This window comes from Seriola aureovittata, chromosome 5, assembly GCF_021018895.1.
Source record: "Seriola aureovittata isolate HTS-2021-v1 ecotype China chromosome 5, ASM2101889v1, whole genome shotgun sequence".
In the NCBI taxonomy this organism is placed as follows: domain Eukaryota; kingdom Metazoa; phylum Chordata; class Actinopteri; order Carangiformes; family Carangidae; genus Seriola; species Seriola aureovittata.
This window is the reverse complement of record NC_079368.1, coordinates 7,263,605-7,284,098: the sequence shown is the minus strand read 5'-3', so window position 1 is coordinate 7,284,098 and position 20,494 is coordinate 7,263,605. Positions and strand designations below refer to the sequence as shown.

General features: G+C 39.1%; 1 protein-coding gene across 4 annotated transcripts; it reads right to left on the bottom strand.

Annotated features, from left to right (window-relative positions):
• Positions 1-1,724: 1,724 nt before the first annotated feature.
• piwil2 (piwi-like RNA-mediated gene silencing 2) lies at positions 1,725-17,863 on the bottom strand. 4 transcript variants are annotated; one of them, XM_056375458.1, is made up of 24 exons: positions 17,763-17,863; positions 15,809-16,266; positions 15,620-15,719; positions 14,685-14,790; positions 14,044-14,210; positions 13,772-13,862; positions 12,884-12,994; positions 12,427-12,544; positions 12,069-12,193; positions 11,597-11,677; positions 11,385-11,498; positions 9,952-10,140; positions 9,665-9,749; positions 9,134-9,226; positions 7,837-7,977; positions 7,183-7,296; positions 6,669-6,857; positions 5,443-5,544; positions 5,200-5,316; positions 4,875-4,963; positions 4,642-4,747; positions 4,239-4,492; positions 3,400-3,507; positions 1,725-2,537 (listed from the first exon to the last, which is right to left on the bottom strand). In XM_056375458.1, exons 2-24 carry the CDS (start codon positions 16,220-16,222, stop codon positions 2,381-2,383), a joined length of 3,171 nt encoding a protein of 1,056 aa, XP_056231433.1. In that variant the 5' UTR covers positions 16,223-16,266; positions 17,763-17,863; the 3' UTR covers positions 1,725-2,380. The 4 variants fall into 4 exon arrangements, with proteins under 4 accessions (XP_056231433.1, XP_056231436.1, XP_056231434.1 ...); XM_056375461.1 differs by having other exon boundaries at positions 13,772-13,859; XM_056375459.1 differs by having other exon boundaries at positions 15,809-16,233; positions 17,763-17,826.
• Positions 17,864-20,494: the final 2,631 nt, after the last annotated feature.

Sequence of the window (20,494 nt, the reverse complement as noted above, 5' to 3'; positions counted from 1 at the left end):
AGCTGTAGGCCTTGTTATAATGGCCTAATAACAGATGGATTACACTCCATTCCAAGTGGTTTTCCCTCTTGCTGTTCATGTTAATATGATGACTGAAAATGTTGAAAACCCTTTTAAATGTGAACATTTTCAGCCAGTGGTCCACTGAGTAACACCACTGCACTTTGTTGCTTAGTTCAAGCATCTTTCCATTTGCTGAGCTGTTGATGTCATGCTTCACTGTGATTGCCACACTTGTGTCAGAGCTCCGAGATCAGTGATTGTGATTGGCTTACTGTTATCTACTAATCACCACACACACTCCTGATCTATAATCCACCTCACCTTACCCCCTGGCACGTTGTTCTGCTGCTCACACGTGAACCAAAATAGCAAGTGTACTTGGAGACACCCACACAATTCACGCAGCCAAGACCTTTCTATGTTTTTTTTTCTTGAAGCATCTTTTTACCACAGCAACAGCTGTTCATATTCTCTGTGAGGAACAGCTGTGTTTCAACCAAACCTGAGTTTCTGTTGAGTTACTTGATAAAAAGGTTGCATAGTTTGTTGCATCTGGTGACATTTACATGCTGTGCACAGTATTGTCACTACTTGTGTTTGCTGGAAACACCTCTGTTGTGTTGGGATTATTTGCAGCGCATGTGTTGTCAAATTGATGTTTTCTGAATTTGCAGCGCGTTTGTGCATTTGCATGTGTTGTCAATATTTGCAAACATGTGTTGTCAAATTGATGATGTTCTCTGAATTTGTGTTTTGTCTATTTGCATGTTTTTCTCAATTTACAGTGCGTTGAGCTCTCAGGGCCACCGTAGTCACGTGCTTGTGGAGTTTATGGAGTGATATGAAAGTCACAAATTTTGCAGTTAATTTGCCTCCTGTAGCATCCATTATATTTTGCAACCTGTCACATCTTTATATTCAACCATTTTTTACCTTAAACAGGAGTTGCTACCAGGAGTTGACTTTCCCTATCCATTGCAAAAGATTAAGGAAAAGAGGGTCATTTATCTTTCTTATACATTATATGGTCAAAGTGTACATTTGTGTGTTGTTGTTCCTGGGCTGTTTCACCTCAACACCTTTTGTTTTAACTGCAACACCGAGTGCAGGTCAGGCCTCATCAGCCAACATCATTGCTGGATGCCGGAACTTCTTCAAATTTGGCACAAACGTTCACTGGGAGTCAAAAGATGAACCGATTAGATTTTGGTGGTTAAAGATCGAAGGTCAAGGTCAGTGTGCCCTCACAAAATAACTGTTAGCCAGTAATTTACCAGCAATTAGTAAACTAGTCTGAATGGTGAAGGCATACAACCACGAGGCGGTAACTCTAGTTTCTGATATCCAAGTGCAACAGCATGTGATCTTTCTACAGCAGGGCTAAAATGCAAACACATTGTGTTGACAATGCACAGATAAGGTGAACCACAACTCAGACTTAAAGTGCACCTTTAAGAATTGATCTCAGCAAATCTAACTTAAACCTGTTTGGTTAGCTTCAAATGCACTATGTTGGCAACGCTGCAGGCTGTAATTGCCCTCTCGAAGAGAAACTGTTTGTGACAATTGATTTTGAAAGAGCAACAGCCAATGGGGAAATTCCAACTCAGTCACATGGCATACGGTTGACCAATGGTGGAATTACAATGACTGTCAATCAGCGACATTTGTGATTTCAGGGCTGGCCCCACTGTTGCTGTCCAGTCAAAAAAATAAGACACTCATGTTTTACTTAAACCCCACCAGTCCTGCAAGCTTTATTTGTAACATGCACATTTAAGTACTATGGGCATACAGTGCGTAGAGCTGTATAACTTGTAGACCTGTATAATGGTGTTTTATAAAGTACAGAACTGTAAACATTAATCTGTCACAGTGGGAGTGTCTGAACATTAACAGACCACTGACCGACCAATCATTGTGCCACAGAACAGTGGCTGTAAAACATTGAAAACTCAAAGTCCAAACTTCACGAACCTTATGGTTTGTACTCATTTCAAACTTAACCGTCACATTTTTTCACTAGACTCTAAAATTAAAACATGCTTTTACTAATATGCCACACATATTTAAATTATTTCAGTGACGCAACACACTATTACCTTCATGAAAAGAGTTAGCATTCTTTTTTTAATCATGGTGTGAGATGTAAAGCAGCCTTCTCAGAAACATCAGTATTGTTAACGACTTGATCCATATGGGAATCTCCTCTGGAAATCTTCACTATTCTTTAAAGTCTTAAGTGCCACGTGTTAATAATGAATTCCTCATTCAGTCAAATGAATTGTTTGTCATTCTGGTTTTTCAGTAGTTTCTTTCATCACAGCTGCTTTTGCTGTGACCTGAGCAGTTTGTTTGTGGCTGTAACTGGTGCAGCTCAAAGGAAGAACAGCTTGTCCGATAGCTGGATGGCCGGCTCTGAGTGAAGGTACTGGCCAGACAGGAAAGCCAGTTTGTGGGCGTACTTGCATGGTGCTGGAACACGAATGGTGCCCGGCCAGTTCCAGTACAAATGGCACATCTTGAAAGTCAGCCTGGTGTGGGACCAAAACAAGAATGTTAAACAAGTTTTGGAACTGACCAAACATTAACCTTAAAGCCTTTGTGATTTTCACTGGCCTGAAGGCAAATCTACAGAGTAACAGAAACACTTTGCTGCGGTGAATGCAGCAGGGTGAAGGTCAAAAGATATTTAACTTTTCCCCCAGGTTCTGATCATATTCTGTTTTGTAGTCACTGTTGGTGAGGGTCCAACTTGTGACTGCTGATCCTCGCCAGTAATGCAGTTTTCTTTTCAGCATACATTTAGTTTATTAGGTACACCTAGCTAAAACTAATGCAGTCTAATCCAATTACTCCTTAATAATTTTACCTTCATTAAGATAAAATGTTCAGTTGTTTGTCAAGTTTCTAATTTTGATGTTTGTATTTGATTTTTGTATTTACAGTAACACATCTGCTTCTTCCTTAGTTCCGCGTTTCCTTGGTTGTGATTTATTTCTGTACTGTAATGTTGTACAGGAGCTAATATAGATGTCTTGTTTCATGTTTATGTGATTAACCTTGTCTTCTCCTTTGACGTTAGCTTATCTGAATCTCATAAAATCACTGCCACCGAGTAATTTACTGTCTGAGTTATTCAGCTCATGTTTGACATGTTTAGTAATAAATTAAAATGGTCTGTTATTGTATACTGCCAATTCCTTTCTTCAATGATGTTGATTTGGTCATGGTCCTAGTGAAATATAAACTCTTTCTGAAAAATATTTACCAGCTGGTTAATAAAATAATTACTTACCAACTCATTCATTCAGATAGCATATACTGAATTAGCAACATGCTATGAATATATACCAGCACCAGTGAGAATGATAAAAGAAAATGGGTTATCAGTACCTTTGCAAATGGTCTGGTGTGAGGTTTGCTGTGTTGTACAAAGAGATGTAGTGTGTGGGAAGTCCACAGCCCTGGCGAATCTGATGTGCCATCAGATAGAAGTCCACCCTGAATGAAAGAAAAGAAAAAAAAAAAAAAATCAATTCAAGGCTAGAGACGTTAAGTAGAGAACATCAGATACACTGAGTCTTTGACGGTCTCCTTATCAAAGTGCATATATTTACTGCTGTTGCCAGGAGATGGGGCTGCAGCTATTTTGATGTACACAGGTGAAAAAAGGTAAAAACCACCCAGTGATGTTGGGGTGCTAATAGAACAATGACTGTATTCATCTCTCCCATCTTCACGTGACAATGACGGTATTTTCATTCAGTCTGAACACAAACGGTGCCACAGTTACACTGGAACCACCTCAGACCGCTGTGTTGTGGTGTACTTGTGAGTTCTTGGTCCACACCGGAACAAATTTTTCTTTTCAACTAAACTGCTTGTGTAAAATCGAATTAAAGCAGAGTGCCGACCATCTGGGGCGTAAGGCTGGATTCAGACTTAAAACACTGTATCAAGAAACTCAGCCTTCTCATTGATTTTAACAGAAACACATGCTTTTGCACACTGGGAGTTTTGCTGCAGAGAATATGGTAAAAACAAACCTTTCACCTTTTATCAAAGAACAATTTATGTCAGCCTTCAATGTGCCAAGCCGTGATTGTATTCCATAGTTTGAAATGCTAACTCAAACACAAAGAGCTGTGAAGGATCTTTGGATCTGATACACCTTCATGTTGGAAGAAAACTGATGTACTGACAATTCGTTCATTGGACAGTCTAATACTGACCAGTCTTTCTGAGTGAGGGTGTGATCCAGGACAGTCCCAGCTGGAGGAGTACCAAAGTTGTTTGACGCCCAGGAGTAGAGGGTGGTGCTAATGCGCTTTTGGACCACAATGAAGACCAGTTTGGGCTCATAACTGGGGAAAGTCTCGAAGCATTTGATCAGCTGCGGGATCTCGTACTGCTCCACCATCTTCAGCTGGCCGTCTGACACGCCATCCCGATACACCACAATCTTCTCTGGCAAGTTGTGGTTCACCTGTACAGATGGACATATCCGGACACAGATTGCGAGGACATTTTTTATTAAGGCACTGGCTCAGCTGAGAGGAACAGATAAGACAGTGAAGGGAAGTCGTCTGTTATCATTGGCCAAAATAATTAGGTGTGCATGTTGGTAGTATTTACCTCGTAGTACTTCTGCAGTGCAGCCAGTAAGCATACTCTGAAGCCATTGATCAGTTCCTCATTGGGGGTCTGGAAAGTTACTCTGGAGTACCAGCGGGTCAGTGAGCTGGAGAAAAAAACATCAAATGCCTTTCTGTCAAGATATTACCTCCACCGGTTCTTTACAAAGATGCCTAGGAAAATATTCAATCTCAACAAGGTCAAAAACAGGGAAAGAAAGAGGAAAGATTCACCTGTTCACACTTGCGACAAAGCCCATGACTGACTGATGAGCCTTGCTGGTGTCATGGTGGACATCAACGCCAACCACCATCAAATGTTTCTATTCACATACGACAGAGTTTCATTATTTCCCCCCATCGGATGCAGTGATGTTACGACCTCTGATTTTCACGTGAATCACAACATCTGAATTCCAGTGTCAATTTTTCCTTCGAATATGGTGCATTGTTTTCACAGGTAGTATAATGAACAGTATCCACGAGACATTTCCCTCTAACTGTTGGTCTCAGTAGATGAGCTGAGAGCCTTCCTGCTCTTGTAAGACACGATACTCACCAGAGGGACACTGACAGTCCACAGCTCTCCACCTAACTTGCTGTTCATCTGCAGGAGTATTTTTTGGGCGACACTCTTCAACTTCTGCTGCTGGGAAATTGTCCGCACATTGATGGCCTGATGACAAGTAATGAAAACTTTTTCAAAGTAGAAAATATGTCCAATTTAGAAATCATTTTCAACAGTTCCAAACTATACACCATTTTTCTCTATCTCTAAAACACTTGGACAAACACTACAAACCTGAGACGGGATGGGACTTTTAACACAGCAGAGCTTCTTGATGGCACTGTAGAGATCATCTCTGTTGCCGACCATGATGCACACAACAAGCTGCATGTTGGGCTGCAAACAGATGAGAAATAGAAAACTTGCAGGGGATGGATGTAACTGCATTGTAGGCTTGCTTTGGTGGTACCAGACAGTGTCAACATTTCTACATGGTCAAAAAACTTGTGCAGCCGTTTAAATTTCATCACAGGATTCAATATTACTGACAAAGACAGATATTGCAAGAGGGACTTTTGTCATTTTGTATTTTACATGGTTTTCCAGGGATCCACCTGAAAAACCACTGTGAATTAGCAGTCATGTCAACGCAGTTTGTACTAAATGGGCTCAAACATGCAAAACTATTCAGGGCTTCACAGTTGCCGAGGTTGCTGAGGGCAACTAACAGGGACCAGTCATTTTGTGGTCTTGTTTCTGCAGCAACCACTACTACACAGTAAAAAATAGAGGCAGAGCCCAATGTCTAGATGCCAGCAACTGCTATTTAGTTGCAAGGGTTTGTTGTTTGTGAATTCAGGGAGGAGGGTATTTAATCACTAATCAATCAATCAATCAATTTATTTACAATTACTGCAGGACAAATATTGTGATGTTAGGTGTTTTCCTATCTAATGCAAACTAGCATTTAGCCATTATTCCTCTTTTAAATCATATTTTAAGACATTATGTCAAAATGCCAACAGTGGCTCATATGTACTGCTCTTTGACTCCATCATCACTTCTTGGAGCTGCATTTTAAACTTACCATTTGTCTCCCTTACACAGGAAAGCACCAACATGACAGGACTTTTCAGTTACTCATCACATTTACTCATATGTCAGATGCCTTAACCAAAGGCACTTACAAGTGAGTGACAAAGCTTCAGTGCAGTAGGAGACCTTGGTGTAAGTACTACATCTATTCTACAAGTGCAAGGAGATTAGGTAAAGAAGTGCATAGAAAGTGCACAGTAAGTGCTTGTTAGGCATGTTAAGTTGCTCGAGGTGCTAGGAGAGGAGGTGCTTTCTGAAGAGATGAGTCAAGAGATTCTTGACGATAGAGAGGCCCCTGCTCTGATTGCATTTGGTAGCTTGTTCCACCATCGGGGAACCTCAGACGAGAGAGTGTGGAGGGAAACAGTGCAGGAAGTGAATCCTTATCTTTAAATACTATTACATTCAATATTTTACGGTCATACTTCACTGGTGAGCTGTGTGTGGATGCTCTTGACGTAAGTCTCTGTGCGATCGTCCCTCAGCTCCACACGAATGGGTCGCTCCAGTCGCACCCCAATAGGCCCGGCCACCTTTTTAAAGGTGGAAACGAGCTCCTCAGCCTGCTCAGCACAGCGCCGAGGGTAGAAGACGGCCCAGATGTTCAAGGGGATCTAAGAGTAAGATGAGTCAGTTGGTGAAGAAATAAACTTAATACATCAGCCATTACTGAGGCAAAGGCAAAATAATTAATGTAGCTAAACACTGATGCTTGAGTAGGGCAGACAGCAACTCTGGCCACCATCACTGCAGACAGAATCTGGGAATTAAGCCAACATTAAACCAGCTATCAACTGTGATAAAAATGTCACAGGCTGGACATTGTTGATACCTCACTTTAACTTTTCAGTTAAAAAGTTTCATATTTTGCATTACGGCTAAATTATATTAATCAAAAATGACGAGGTAGCACCAGAGATTACTCTCTCTCTTACTCACAGAACTGATTGAAGCATCCCTGACAATCTCTCTGGACCAGGACACTTCAGCACCAGTGGCAAAGGATGAAGACTGCAAGCAGATGGTTTCAAGGGGCAGAATTCGACCTTTAATCTGCAACACAGGAAACAAATACAAACATAATACTAACAAAAATTAAAACGGCTAAGAAGATCAGAAATGGCTAAGGAACAAATGAAATGCAAAAAGTAATGGCAGAACAAAAAAGAGCAAATATCATCACTAGATTCTAGTGTCTTCCTACCTCCCTGTTTAACCACTGAGCACCTGTCATTTAAATATTCAACAGATGCCAACATGGTTGATGGTTTTAAATCTTATTTCTCAGGTCATAATTTCAGTCAGTCTCCAGTTCAGTGTCTGAATGGGCTCTGGCTCCCTGACCAGTAACCACTGCTTTTAAAGAAATATGATTTACACAGTGACTAACTCAAAAACTAATACTTGTAAACTGACAATACAGTGAATTCAGACAGAATTTGTTTGTTTTGTATGTCAGACTAAAAGGAAGGGGTATGATAATGATCAAATGTTGCATCTATCATGTCACACTTGTGGAGAAAAAAAGTCTATGGACACTTTGCATCACTGTCTTGCCCTGAGACAAAACCTTGAAGTGATACATATTCTTACCATGAGTATTTCTGAGCCGATCTCCAGTCCCCATCGGCTGAGCTCCTTCATACTCTCTGGGTTGGTGCTGATGTTCTTCAGAAGTTGCTTTATTGAGTGCGTGTGCTGCTCACCGCTCACATTGATGTGCATGGTCAGGTCCTACAATGTATGAAAAAAAATATTCTCACTGTGTGCAGTAAGGGTTTTAACAAGTTCCTTTATTACCAAGTTTTATTCATATATTTTCAGACCTTTATCTTTTACAATGATATCTTTTCCTACACGAAACTGCTCACAATAAAGGTTTGTGGATTATCTTGAGTAACCGGGTCATCATTTCTGGAAAGAGACATTGCTGTTGAGTTTTTCAAATGTATTTTTTTGGTGCTTTGAGCAAAAGAAAATTACACATGTGAATATGAGAGTATATTATGCTTTATTTAGGACTGGTGAGGAGAACTTTTTCTTCTTTGCCTAGACCAGAGTCTCAAGGGCCCACTCTCACTGTTTTGCAGCATGTTTCAGCCTTGCCCTGTTCTCCTTTTCAGCCGTCTGTTTCTTGCTTTCCTGAGCACTGCCAGACACTTTGCAGCCAAAGTTGCTTTGGTGCCATCTCTTTTCAAGCAGACTCTTAAGTTTTCAGTTGACTCTGCCCAATTTGCATCGCTGCCTGATCTGCGTCGCAGCATGCACATAAATCGGCTTAATCTGCTGTGGTACTATGGTCACACAACCCGGGTCACAGCAGGGCAAAGCGCACTCGCCACAACCCCCCCCCCCTTTCCTAAAGAAAAGCAAGAAAGAGGAAGCTTAGAGTAAGACTCTGTTGCTGAGGTTGACATCATTTCTCATGGGTGAGCTTGCTTGCAGGAACCACAGCAATTGGTTGATGAGTGACCGGTCTGTGCTGGTGAAAACGCAGAGTATATAATTAAATAATGGGTATTAAATAATTACTTATTAGGTGCTGTTTTTAATAGTACTACATTTTCCAAAATGCATTTGTATGATGTTTGTGTCGAGTCGACCCAGGAGAATTTACTTTTACAATAAAAACCTATATTCAATTCACTTCATGGAGCAAAAACCCTGAGCACATTTACTGTTCGGAGCGTAAAAAAATAAATAAAAAAAAAAAAAAATAAAATAAAAAAAAAAAAAAAAAAAAAAGTCTTTACTGTTTGTCACTTTACTGGTCCTCTCTGTGTGCCTGTGTGCAATGACAGCGTGCTTCATGAACTTGTGAAATTGCTACCTGTCTAAAGTTGCAAAGTCTCAAACCAGAACAGGACAAGAACATTTAAATTTAATTTACCTTCATGGCTCTGAAGTCTTTCCTCATTTTCTCTGGGATTCCCGTCATGAAGGAAAGCTCTGGCACTAAAAGGATCTCTCCAGTAATGATTTGCTGCAATAAAATCAATATCATAAAATGAATAAGTATTTTCTCACATTTTGCTGACATAATATTAATCTAGTTTCCTCTTTCTATCACTATGCTTCTGGTGGACTAATGACCAATCTACAGTTTTCATTTATATTTGGAACAAGTATTACTGATGCACGAGTAGATTCAAGTAAGAGTGCCTCTCACACGGGAAAATATGGGTCAGCTTGTCATGAGCAATTGTGTTTTAGTGCATTTACAAAGACTGACATACTCTGAAAATCAAGCAGGTTGCAAAACCAAGTGAAGCCACAAGATGGCATTCTGATGCAAGAATTCAGGTCAGCTGAGTGGTCCATATTAACCTTATCATTAAAAGGAAATAAAAAAAAGACACCTGACTGTGTCTAGAGCATTTCTTATGTTACAATAACTGAAACAACTGAAGTGAGGTTTAACCTTCCCTCCTGGCTTGGCCCTCTCCTTCGGCCGATGCATGAGCAGAGGTTGGTCCATCTCTTTGATTGTAATTCCATAGTTCTTGCTGTTAATGTGGAAGCCCATGCAATGCAATGACAATTGTGACAAAAGAATTAATTAGAAAAACATCCAGATGCAATGAAGACTTTCACTGCTGCTCTAAAATAAATAGGCTGTCACCATTTCAAAGCATAAGTACACAAAAACACAGCTATCCTGTACTTTCTTGCTCAGTTATGAAGGCTTCATGGAAAGAGCAGTCTCACCTGTAGTATTCCACAAAGGTGGTTTTTGTGCCATCCATCAAAGGGAAAGTGTCTTTGGGCGACTTGTTCCACTCTATGGCATCGACGCGGTAGGTGCGGTTGTTGTAGCGGGTGATGACGATGCTGCCAATCAGTTCTTTGGTGCATTCGTCTTGGAAGTTCTCCTTGCTCTGCTGGTACAACGTGTTCCTGGAAGACAGCAAGGGTCAAAAGGTCATAGTTTTCGCCTTTTCTATTTAAACTGACAGGCTGTATGTCTCGTTTTAGCATTTTGTTTCAAGTGAAAGGGCAAAGCAAGGGCAAGATCATTTCTGTTTATAAATAATCTATAGACATGATGAGCCTGTTGCAGTCTGTTAAGTCGCTGCCCTCCAACTCACCTTTTCATCAAACCACATTCCCAGAGTGTAAGGCTAAAGTGGTTAACGTTTCAGTTCTGTCTCAGAGGACAAAACACGTCAAATCTTGCAACCTGGTATTTAAATATGTATGAATATATGACAGAACTGGACATTTATATAGCTGTGTGTGTCTTGGTCATGGTAGTCAACGTTTAAACTTGAATGAGCACGTCTGAGTACACAAACGACACACAGAAGAGATGTATTCTTCATTTTATTATAGGAACACCCAAAATCAGCAGACTTACTCCCAGCTCACTGTTATTGTTGTTAAATAGGGATAGCACGGTGTGCAAATTTTCCTACCAAATACATTGGACATTTTATGAGAAATGACGCATTGGCTCAACATCTGTAGATTACAAGTGTTACCTCCACATACTGCATCCTTCATAAGACAAAGTTTTCAGATTTCCTCAATGTTATCAGGTTTTCTTTTGTGTTGGGGTTAAATCCAAAACATGGCAGAATTAGTGCTTTAGCTTTCACTTTGACACCAAATCCTCCGCTTCTCTCTTGTCGGTCAACTCTCCTGGTCACTTGATATTACCCTGCTACTCTGCTGCTGCACGGAGCAGACACTTTCAGGTTAGTATTAATAACTAGAATTCTACAAATTAGATTTTTAAATTTGATGAACGTGGGCACTAGCACTGACACACATGATACACAAAATGTATCAAATGGTTTTTAAGTCTATTGAAAAGATGAAAAAAGACAGTGGGCCCGGAGGGCAAGTTATGTAATCAGTGTGTGCCTGAACACAGTGTGACACCTGTCTACAACGGTGTTAAGTGACTTTAAGTTGTGCAGCTTCACAATATTAACAGCGAGCTGAGAAGAACTTTTGGAGCACAATTGGGCCGTGCTACAAAATCGAGAAGTATGAACAAAGATAAAAGAGATTACCTGCAATTAAAAGACAAGGTGCGATTCCTTCCATGAGTACTGAGTATGTAATGGTTTTACAAAATTAAAGTGCAATGGAAGTAACAAATATTTTATAATGAATGATTTGCTGTGTGAACTCACATGACATCCAGCACAGAGTCGTTCCGCAAGACTTTGTGAGACACATCCACACACAGGTACAGGCCTCCGTCTGTCCGCTTAATGCAGGTCGAATAGCCTGGCCACACTTGAAGCCTAAACCAAACAGACGAATAGGATAATAAATGGAGTAGAGATGTCATGATATTAGCTGGTGTCTAATTTATGACTTTAAAATACAACTCTGCACCAACCGATGTTTTCCAAGAATGACTGCACTTTCTGGATCGTAATGATTTCGCCCCACCAACTTCAATCCGATGATTTTCATTACCCTTGGAAAACAAGAACAACACTGGGTCATGTCATCTGATTATCCAAATAGTAAACATCATGAATAAAATAAGTATGGCTGCTTAGATTATGTAATTAAAGGGCTTTTATGATTACAAGCAGAAGTGTTTAATTTTCTTAAGCAGTCTGGCTTTGTGTGAAAAAGACCAGGAAGATTTTTGGGCACCTCTGGCCAAATTACACATTTGGTTGATGTTTGAAGTTTGACTGTTGAAGGTTAAGTTTTAGATTATTGCCATTATTTACTGGTTTCATTAAACACCATGTATGAGCATATTGCTGCAGGTGTACTTCAATATGGCAGTTTATTAAAACTTAAAGTGGTCAATCCAAAAACCCTGAAGGAGTTTTTTAAAATCTTTTTAAATATACCTCCTGAGGACTACGTTGTAGAACGGGATGCATAGATCTGAGTTTGGTGGCAAAATCTTTGTCATCTGGATTTTGATTTGTATTTCCTCATTATCGGTCCGTCTCAAACTCTTGAGAACAACCACCTGCACATCAAACCAAAAAGAGCATCTGGTGTTGGGTACAGCATTATGGGAGAGTTTACATTACACAGTTCTGCACAATGAAAACTAAAATAAATCTATACTGTCAAACAACTCCCTTTCTGTAAGAAATCCGTCATCTACATACACAATAATTTACATCAACTCAAAATTACACATCTACAGTTAACACACCTTAGTCAATCAGCCACAAAAATAAACACTGTGATACCCACGTCATTCATCTTAACAGGCAGGTAGAGTATGGAGCCGTCAAACGCCACCACATCTCCGGTAGTTGAGCGGTGATCTTTCATCATGCCGAAACGCATTGCCATTGATTCAACATTTGGACTGAAAAAGACGATTAGAAATACACACGACTTCTAAGAATACATACAGTACTTGTCAGTGCTAATTATCAGTGTTGACTGACAATATGTATTCAACAATGGCTATTTTTGGAATAACCTTGTTGCACTTATGTCTCCCCGGAGACTTCATTAACAATGATACTTCAGTGTAATTTTTGTTTGGTTCAAATTACGTTTCAAAATGAAATTCACTATCAACAATAGAACACATTCTTCTGACAGTAAAAAGGTGAGTAAAACATTCTTTTTCTTAAAATTTTATTTCTACCAGTAATTTTTGCTTAATAGAGGAAATAAATAAATGATACATGATACTTACGTGAATGTCACATGGTACTGATAAACAGCTTCATTCTTGCAGCGAATTGGGATGTGGTTTGAGCCAATAGTTATAGGAACTCCTTTTGTTCCAGCCTTGTTAAGTGGCTCACTGACCAGAGGAGAATGTAAAAGCACAAAGAGACAATTTCAGCAAAACTCACATGATCAGTCAATTACCTTACACGACTTGTGTATTTCTTCGGATCTCAAATGACCCCAACACAGCATGCTGACCTCTAGCACTGATAAGGGCTGACTGATCAAATGCATTGTACTGCTTTAAATTTCTACACACCACCCTGGGTGGTAATTCAGTATCCCGAGGACAGAGCAACTCTACAGTCAAGCTACGGCACAAAACACAACATCAGACATATTATAATGACGGCGGGACAAATTAGACTGAAGTGGACCGCCATCTGGGTAATTAATGGGACACACTGAATGACCATGAAAACATGTTAAAAACATTAATGTAACAAGTTGGAAAATCACAGTTGAAGTGCACTGCGGCCCTATCTTGGCAGGAAGTGGTATGGCATTTGGCCTGCTAACAGCTGACCTACACATACTGTACACACACATAGTAGAGGAAATATCTTATTACACATTTTAATTCAATAAATGTTCACAACATATGCTCACAATACATTGAGAATCTAACAATTTGCTTTTTGCACTAGCACCCTCAGTCCTTGGTATGGAAGAAAACTAGGTCAATGAGGATATTGCATAGAACTCACAATATGCAAATCAAGCTATCGATTTGCTAAAATCAGTAGCTCTCTCACTGAATGGCCTCCACTAAAGCTCGACAAGAACCAATGGTGCAGGACACAGCTTAGTGTGTCAGGAGGTAAATGCTAAGGAGAAACAGTATACTTACTGGACTGCCTCCATTTTCAGCTCTCTCTTTGCTGGTGCATTAGTTGAAACCTCCAGGACATCTTGAGTGGTGGGCACAGGGGGTATGGCTGCTTCACATGATTTGCATTTCATTAGACATATTATAGATTTTGTTTACAAAGAAGTTCTTTTAAATGAAGCCTAAACACCCACTTTAACCCATCTGAAGGAAACAATTTCTATTGTGCAGTGTTTCATGAAATGTCAGAATCCTTTAATTCATTCATTTCATTTAACTACAAGTTACCCTACCTGCATGGGGAGGCTGACAGTATGGGGCTGGTTGTGGTTCAACAGCAGGAGAAACTGACTCAACATGACCAGGAGGAAAAGAAGGAAGTGATGGGCGTCCTCTTCCTACTCCAAACTGTGGCATTGCTGCTCTTCCAAGCCCCACCATCGTCTGCGGGGACAAACGTCTGCCATAGAAAAATGTAAGAGGTCAAATTCCACAGTAGCCAGGTTTGTATAAATTTTTTTCCAATACTGATAAATGGTTGCAATAATTAAGAGTATTTGAACTGGCCACATGTCTTTAATGACAGATCATGTTTTATTAACTTTCTAGCAAATATTGCTTTGACCAACAAGAACCTACAAATAGAAGTTTGAGAAACTGTTTACTATAGGAAACTCTAAACTGACCATTATGGAAATCTGTCCACATGAGGAGTCAAAAGCTGCTCTCACACTTCCACAAGTACCCCAAATACAACTTAATATGGCCATCATGGAGGTTGTAGTGAGTGTACTGTTTAACTATATTGCGTTATGCTGAGTGTTTTTTCCCCAAATATGTAGTCTACCTTTGTCTTTAATAAAGCGAAGGAGTAAGGACGTCTAAGAAACACTGTTAGACAACAGATAGATCTTGTCGCTCGTCTGTCTCCTACCTGCCAATCATCTTTTCAGGTTGGCCGACACTCTCCGGGCTGCTGGTGAAACCTTCGGAGGGACCTTGCAGCTTTATGGTTCCCATATCTCCAGCTGCTCCTCTTTCTGAAATAAAACTTAACACTTCAATCCTCGAGGTTCTTCTGCACATACACAGCGACACTAGTTATACCAGCTTTAGCGGTTAATCTGACTGGGTCGACACACTGAGGTTTTCTATTGTCCTCATAACCTGGCATGATCAACTCAACTGGGGCTTTCCTGTACTGAAGGAACAGTTTTATTATCAATAAAATTTTATTTAATTTTCTTAACCTATCCATCAGGATACTTAACTTTATATTCTCTCTGTTAATAAATATTGTTTAATGAATAAAGAGGAAAATATTACATACGGCTGACACAACGTATCATGTTTTTTTAAAAATCAATTATAACAATAATAATAATAATAATAATTGATAACTATATGTTTAGATATACTGGATTTACACTATTTATAAAAGTCTACACAGTGCATGTTTTCTGTGTATGAAGTCTCATTCACACCATACATTTTATTTTATTATTAACTAAAACTCCTCCCTGTCTAAATAAGTTAATGCATTAGTGAGGAACTAAGGATTACTCCATAATTCTCAAAATGAATCATAAGATACAGAAGAAATTATCCATTGATGATACACCTGCACACATCTGACAATTGTAGTTATAAAGCTGTTTTGTTTACACTGTCAGAACAGCATGCATAATGTTAGGTGTAAAACTATCAGGAAGTCATTATAATTACACATTGTTAATGTACAGTAGCTGACAATAAATGTCAAACCTATAACTTGTACCAAGGCTGTTTCATTTTTTCACTCTTAAATAAAAACAAAAGAAGAAAAAAAAGAAGAAAAAAAAAACAAACAACAAAGGTTTAAATACAGACCCACTAGTAGTGTTCCTCTTCCCCATGAAGTGGGCTCAATGCCCATTCCTCTGAACATGGAGACCAGTGTTGACCCTTGCCCTTGGGTTGGCATATCAACCTGTAAACAAACAAAAACCAAAAATCTTAGCAGTTCTTAAAGTGGGCCAATAATATTTAGAAAGTCATAGACACGTCTCTGGCTCCAACCTCTTTTGTTGTCAAAGCCAGGGTCTCTTCTGTTGGGTCTTGCGTTGTGTCTTCACATGGAGGTGTCTGTCTGTGCTGTGGCTCCAGACTAGGCAGGATACCTCTCGCCACCCCTACCTTTGGTTCACCTGCTGGGAAGTGCAGTCCTCTGGCTCCTCCAATATCAGACTGCACCAGCAGTCCTCTAGCTCGTCCAAGCACAGGTTCAGTAATGGGCACAGTCACTCCTCGTCCTTGTGGGGTATCGCCAGGAGTGGGGAAACCTCTGGCTCGTCCTACAGCAGACCCTTCTATAGAGAGCAGCAGCCCTCTACTACGTCCTACAGCCAGCTCCTCAGGCTGTAGTCCTCTTCCGCGTCCCAGCCAGGGGACGCCCGTCATACCACTGAGGTCAGGAAGCTTGTTTGGATCCATTCAGTCAACTTCTGATACCAACAGTTAACACAACAATGGATTAACTGCAGAGAACAACACATAGGATAAAAGTTACCAGTACATCTCCTACCATTATACTACCGAAAGAAATGGTGCATGGCTAGGTCACTATGTCAGATAGCATGGATAATAGTTTAATATTAACAGTTACAGGACTACACAGAACACATGTGGTTCCCTCAGTACTGGGATGAAATCTGATTGTCCTAGTCAAGCTCTAACTTACCTGACAGAGCTTCAATAACACCATCATGTCAGCTCATTCGCCATCAGTAAGTTTTCATTAAGCACACTGTGCAGACAACACAAAACTAATAATCAGATTCTCCATACGTGCAGGACTAAATCATCTCTAAATGTGGTAGACTCATACACGTATAAATACTACATAAAGAAAATTGATTGCAAAAAAGTGAAAACTAATGTACATATCTATTGTTGAAAAAAAGACTCCTCATGCAAGTAAAATTTTGTTTTTATTAAAGTGATACTGTAAAACATTCAGCAACAACTATTTACATGAAAAGACAATGCAAATTAGCTTTTGAGTTTCATGGATGTTCAGTACAAATTACCAATCTCAACCTAAATAGAAATTGATGAGGCTTTGAATGTTCATACATGAATTGCAAAAAAAAAAAAAAAAAAGTTCAATTTAGCTCTGGGGGCCCAAACTTCAAAAATAATAACTAGGTATTTGAAGTAGAGCTGTAGCAGAGATTTTTAGACGTAATCTTTCTATTATAATTTTTTTTCTTTTTTGAGAAAATCCATGTTATGATCTGGTAGGTCCCAGGTGAGTTGGCATGGAGTGGCTCTAAAGCATGGGACAGCTCTGGTATGTACTTATTACATTAATAAAGCAACAAAATGCTTTTCACTATGTTTTCTTCACAGTTTGGTGCAGTTAAAAAACTGTGGTCACTTAAAATACTGAATTTACCAAAATTATTTAACACTTTTACAAAACTCACGATTCATCCTAATACTAATTTATTGATATGTAAGGACTCTTATATCTGCTGTTAACCATGGAGGGAAAATAAAAACAGTGTTCACCCTGATATTATTGGCTTGTCTACTTCAAATGTTGCTAACGTTAGCTACTAATGTTAATTGGTTAACTCGACATGAGGCGCCTTACTTCACCAATCTGCCTTCATTCTCATGAAAGTACTACTAAAACTTCACAAAAACCTTACTCGTGCAATATATCCATTCATTACCAAGTTAACCTAATTAACTAATACTTAACATTACGGTATGTTAGTACTTCGCAATTATTTTTTGACAAAATACTTTCCCACCGGGCTCTTAGTGTGGCTCGGCTGTTAGCTAAAATTAACTAGCTAGTTAGTTAGCAAGCTAATTGAAACACGTGTCAAAGAAAAAGACGCAGCTGAAGGTGACAACCTCGAGCCAGGAATTAAAAACAACCGAAATACCTCCAATAACACAGCAAGTTTTCAGCAAACAAGAATACAATGTTGGTTAATAAAGCTACGACATAAAAACTCACATATAATCGGTGGATATGCCTTTCACCTGGAGCTAGAAGTCGACGCACTCTGCACTAAATTGATCCTCCAGGGGTTGACAGGTGGTATCTGCCCTCCGATACCCTTATTGGATAATCTATCAAGTTGAGCAGAAAGGCATTGGTTTACTGCACCTGTCAATCATTTATTGTTAATTTACATGATACTGAGGGAACAGTTTTGTCGGCCTCTGCTGGTAACCACCCGTATCCCCCAGATACAACACCTGAGCAACAGCAGCAAACTAAAAGAGCAAAACAAGACAACAAAAATATTCATTAGATAGATTTCCTATCATTAAAATCTTCCCACAGGAATAATTTGCTAACCCTAGCCCACTAAAGTCACCTGGATATAATATGTATTTTTATTAGCAGCTTAGTGGTGGTGAATAATATGTTTGACAGCTCAATAATCTGCTAAATTATTCACAAATCATCCCACATTCAGCCAATTATGTCCCTGTTCCATATATAAACAGAATAAAACCCATCTGATTGGTAGAAACTGTGACCTACACAGAAGAAATCATGAACCATGTTTATATTCAAAATACTTGAGACAATGCCAGAAAATCTACTGTGTGATTAATATAAACTTGGATGAAAGTTTTTAGTCTTTTGGGAAATTAACCAAGTTCTGTATTTGCATTGTGTATCACTGCTGCTTTCACTAACTGTCTCATGCCACAACTATGAACATTTATTTGGATCCAAAAAGATAATAATAATGAAAAGATGTTCAAACATGGACTAAAGCTTCAGGTCTCTTTGTTATATGAAAAAAAAAAAAAAAGAGTCATGGCTGTGGTCTATGAGTCTGCAGGACTTTGGTTTTCAGGTCAGCGGTCAGGCGTATTGGCAATTAGTCTTAGACATTTGAAATAATCACCAACATGCTCCCAGTGTTATTGAGGTGATGGCTTTGTGCTCCTACGTGGTCTCTGCGGGAAAAAGTAATCACTGTTTCTGAAAGGAACCATTCCTCTGGTTCTTTTACATTAGCTACAGTTTTTTGGGGAGTGACCAGATGGGACAGTGTGTTTCACTGCTGTCAAATGAACTCTCCTGGAGTCCCCTTTTAAGAATTCACACTTATTAACAGTTTGATAGTTAATTTTTCCATTGATGAAAATATCTTTTCTGTGTTTTTTTTTTACAGACTCCTGGAGGACCACACCACATAAACAGCAAAAACTAAAAGGGAACCTGATGAAGCTTGTAAATGATTTTAGTTTAAAGGGATGCAATGCCATCTATTGACATATTGAGTTAACTGCAACAGATATGGGAATCAAATTGACCATAATAAATGTAAACACTGCCAACATCAGTCTGGTATATAGGAACATTTTTGCATGTTGTATATTGACTCTGTACACACGTGACTCGGAAAACGCCTCATGAAAACTTTTATGTAAAACTATGTGCTCATATCTTGTCAGTGGGAGGGTTTGATGTTATTCTAAATAGATCAAGTCTTGTTCCTGATTCACTGGGGGGTAATCAGCAATTAGAAACTGTTTACCTGTTGAGAATAAACTTCTCAAGTGAGAGGAGTTTGTGACTTTGTATTTAAACCCCCCGCAGCTGGAATGATCTGAGTAGAGTAAGTATTGTACTGTTGAGCAAGGCGTGTTCACTCAAACTGTCTCAGTGACCAGCAGCAGAGATGTGGTGGTTTGCAGGTGTGAGAATGCTGCACATTAGGAATATGAGTCAGTTTCAGCTGCTCACTCAGACAACTCAACTTCTCGGATGAACAAAGTTTTAGATAATTTAAATAAAAAATCTTTTTTTTTGCTTTGGGCACCTCATCTTATTTTTCAAATCAATTCAATAAGGATTAGTATCAAAGTCTCACAAACATCACTTGTGGTCACTGGTAGTATATCTCTGTTTAACAATGGTCAAAGCGTGGAAACGGTGAAACCTTGTGGAGCACAATGTTGAACACCAGGACAATGCAGGAACATATAAAATTAGACCATTGTTCATGAACCTATTGCCCCTGTCCACACTGGAAGAGTTCCCAACACACTTACCTCACGTCATGTGACTGCAATCACAGGATGCATTATTTTAGCCTGATATAGGCCTGTTTGTCCACATAAATATGTATTAACTAACGTTTTGTTTTTAAAAATGACATGACCTTTTTCTTTGTTGTACTTCAATATGTGCATAAAAAAGGACTAATTCTTACTTTTTAAGTCATAACCAAGAGTGATCTTTTCTGAAATAGAAAATAATCACACAACAAGCTTTTAGCTAACTTATATTATATTTAGCATTTACTATTAAAGATTCGAGTTTCCATTTAGGTTCAAAACAACACTGATACAGCGACACTGGTGTAGAGCTTGATTTTTAAGTGTAACCTTATCACAAAGGATTATGACAAAACCAAATAATTGTTTACCTTATTAAGTTCACCTTATCCAATTTATTATAGTTTGATAATGAAATTCAACGGAGTAAAGAAAGGCAGATAAATATGCATGAATATAAGTGTCATTGAGGTAAAGACAACAGGAGTGACAGCTTGGCTTCTGTGGTATGAATAAAGCTTAGATTCACACTTGCACGAAAACATCTATGGGTTTTATGATATTGTTTATTTGCCATTTGGAAGTGATCATCCCACTTAATCACATACAAATACTGTGTGTGTTGTTCATTGGTCATCTGGTGCTTCTGAAACAAATGTGTTT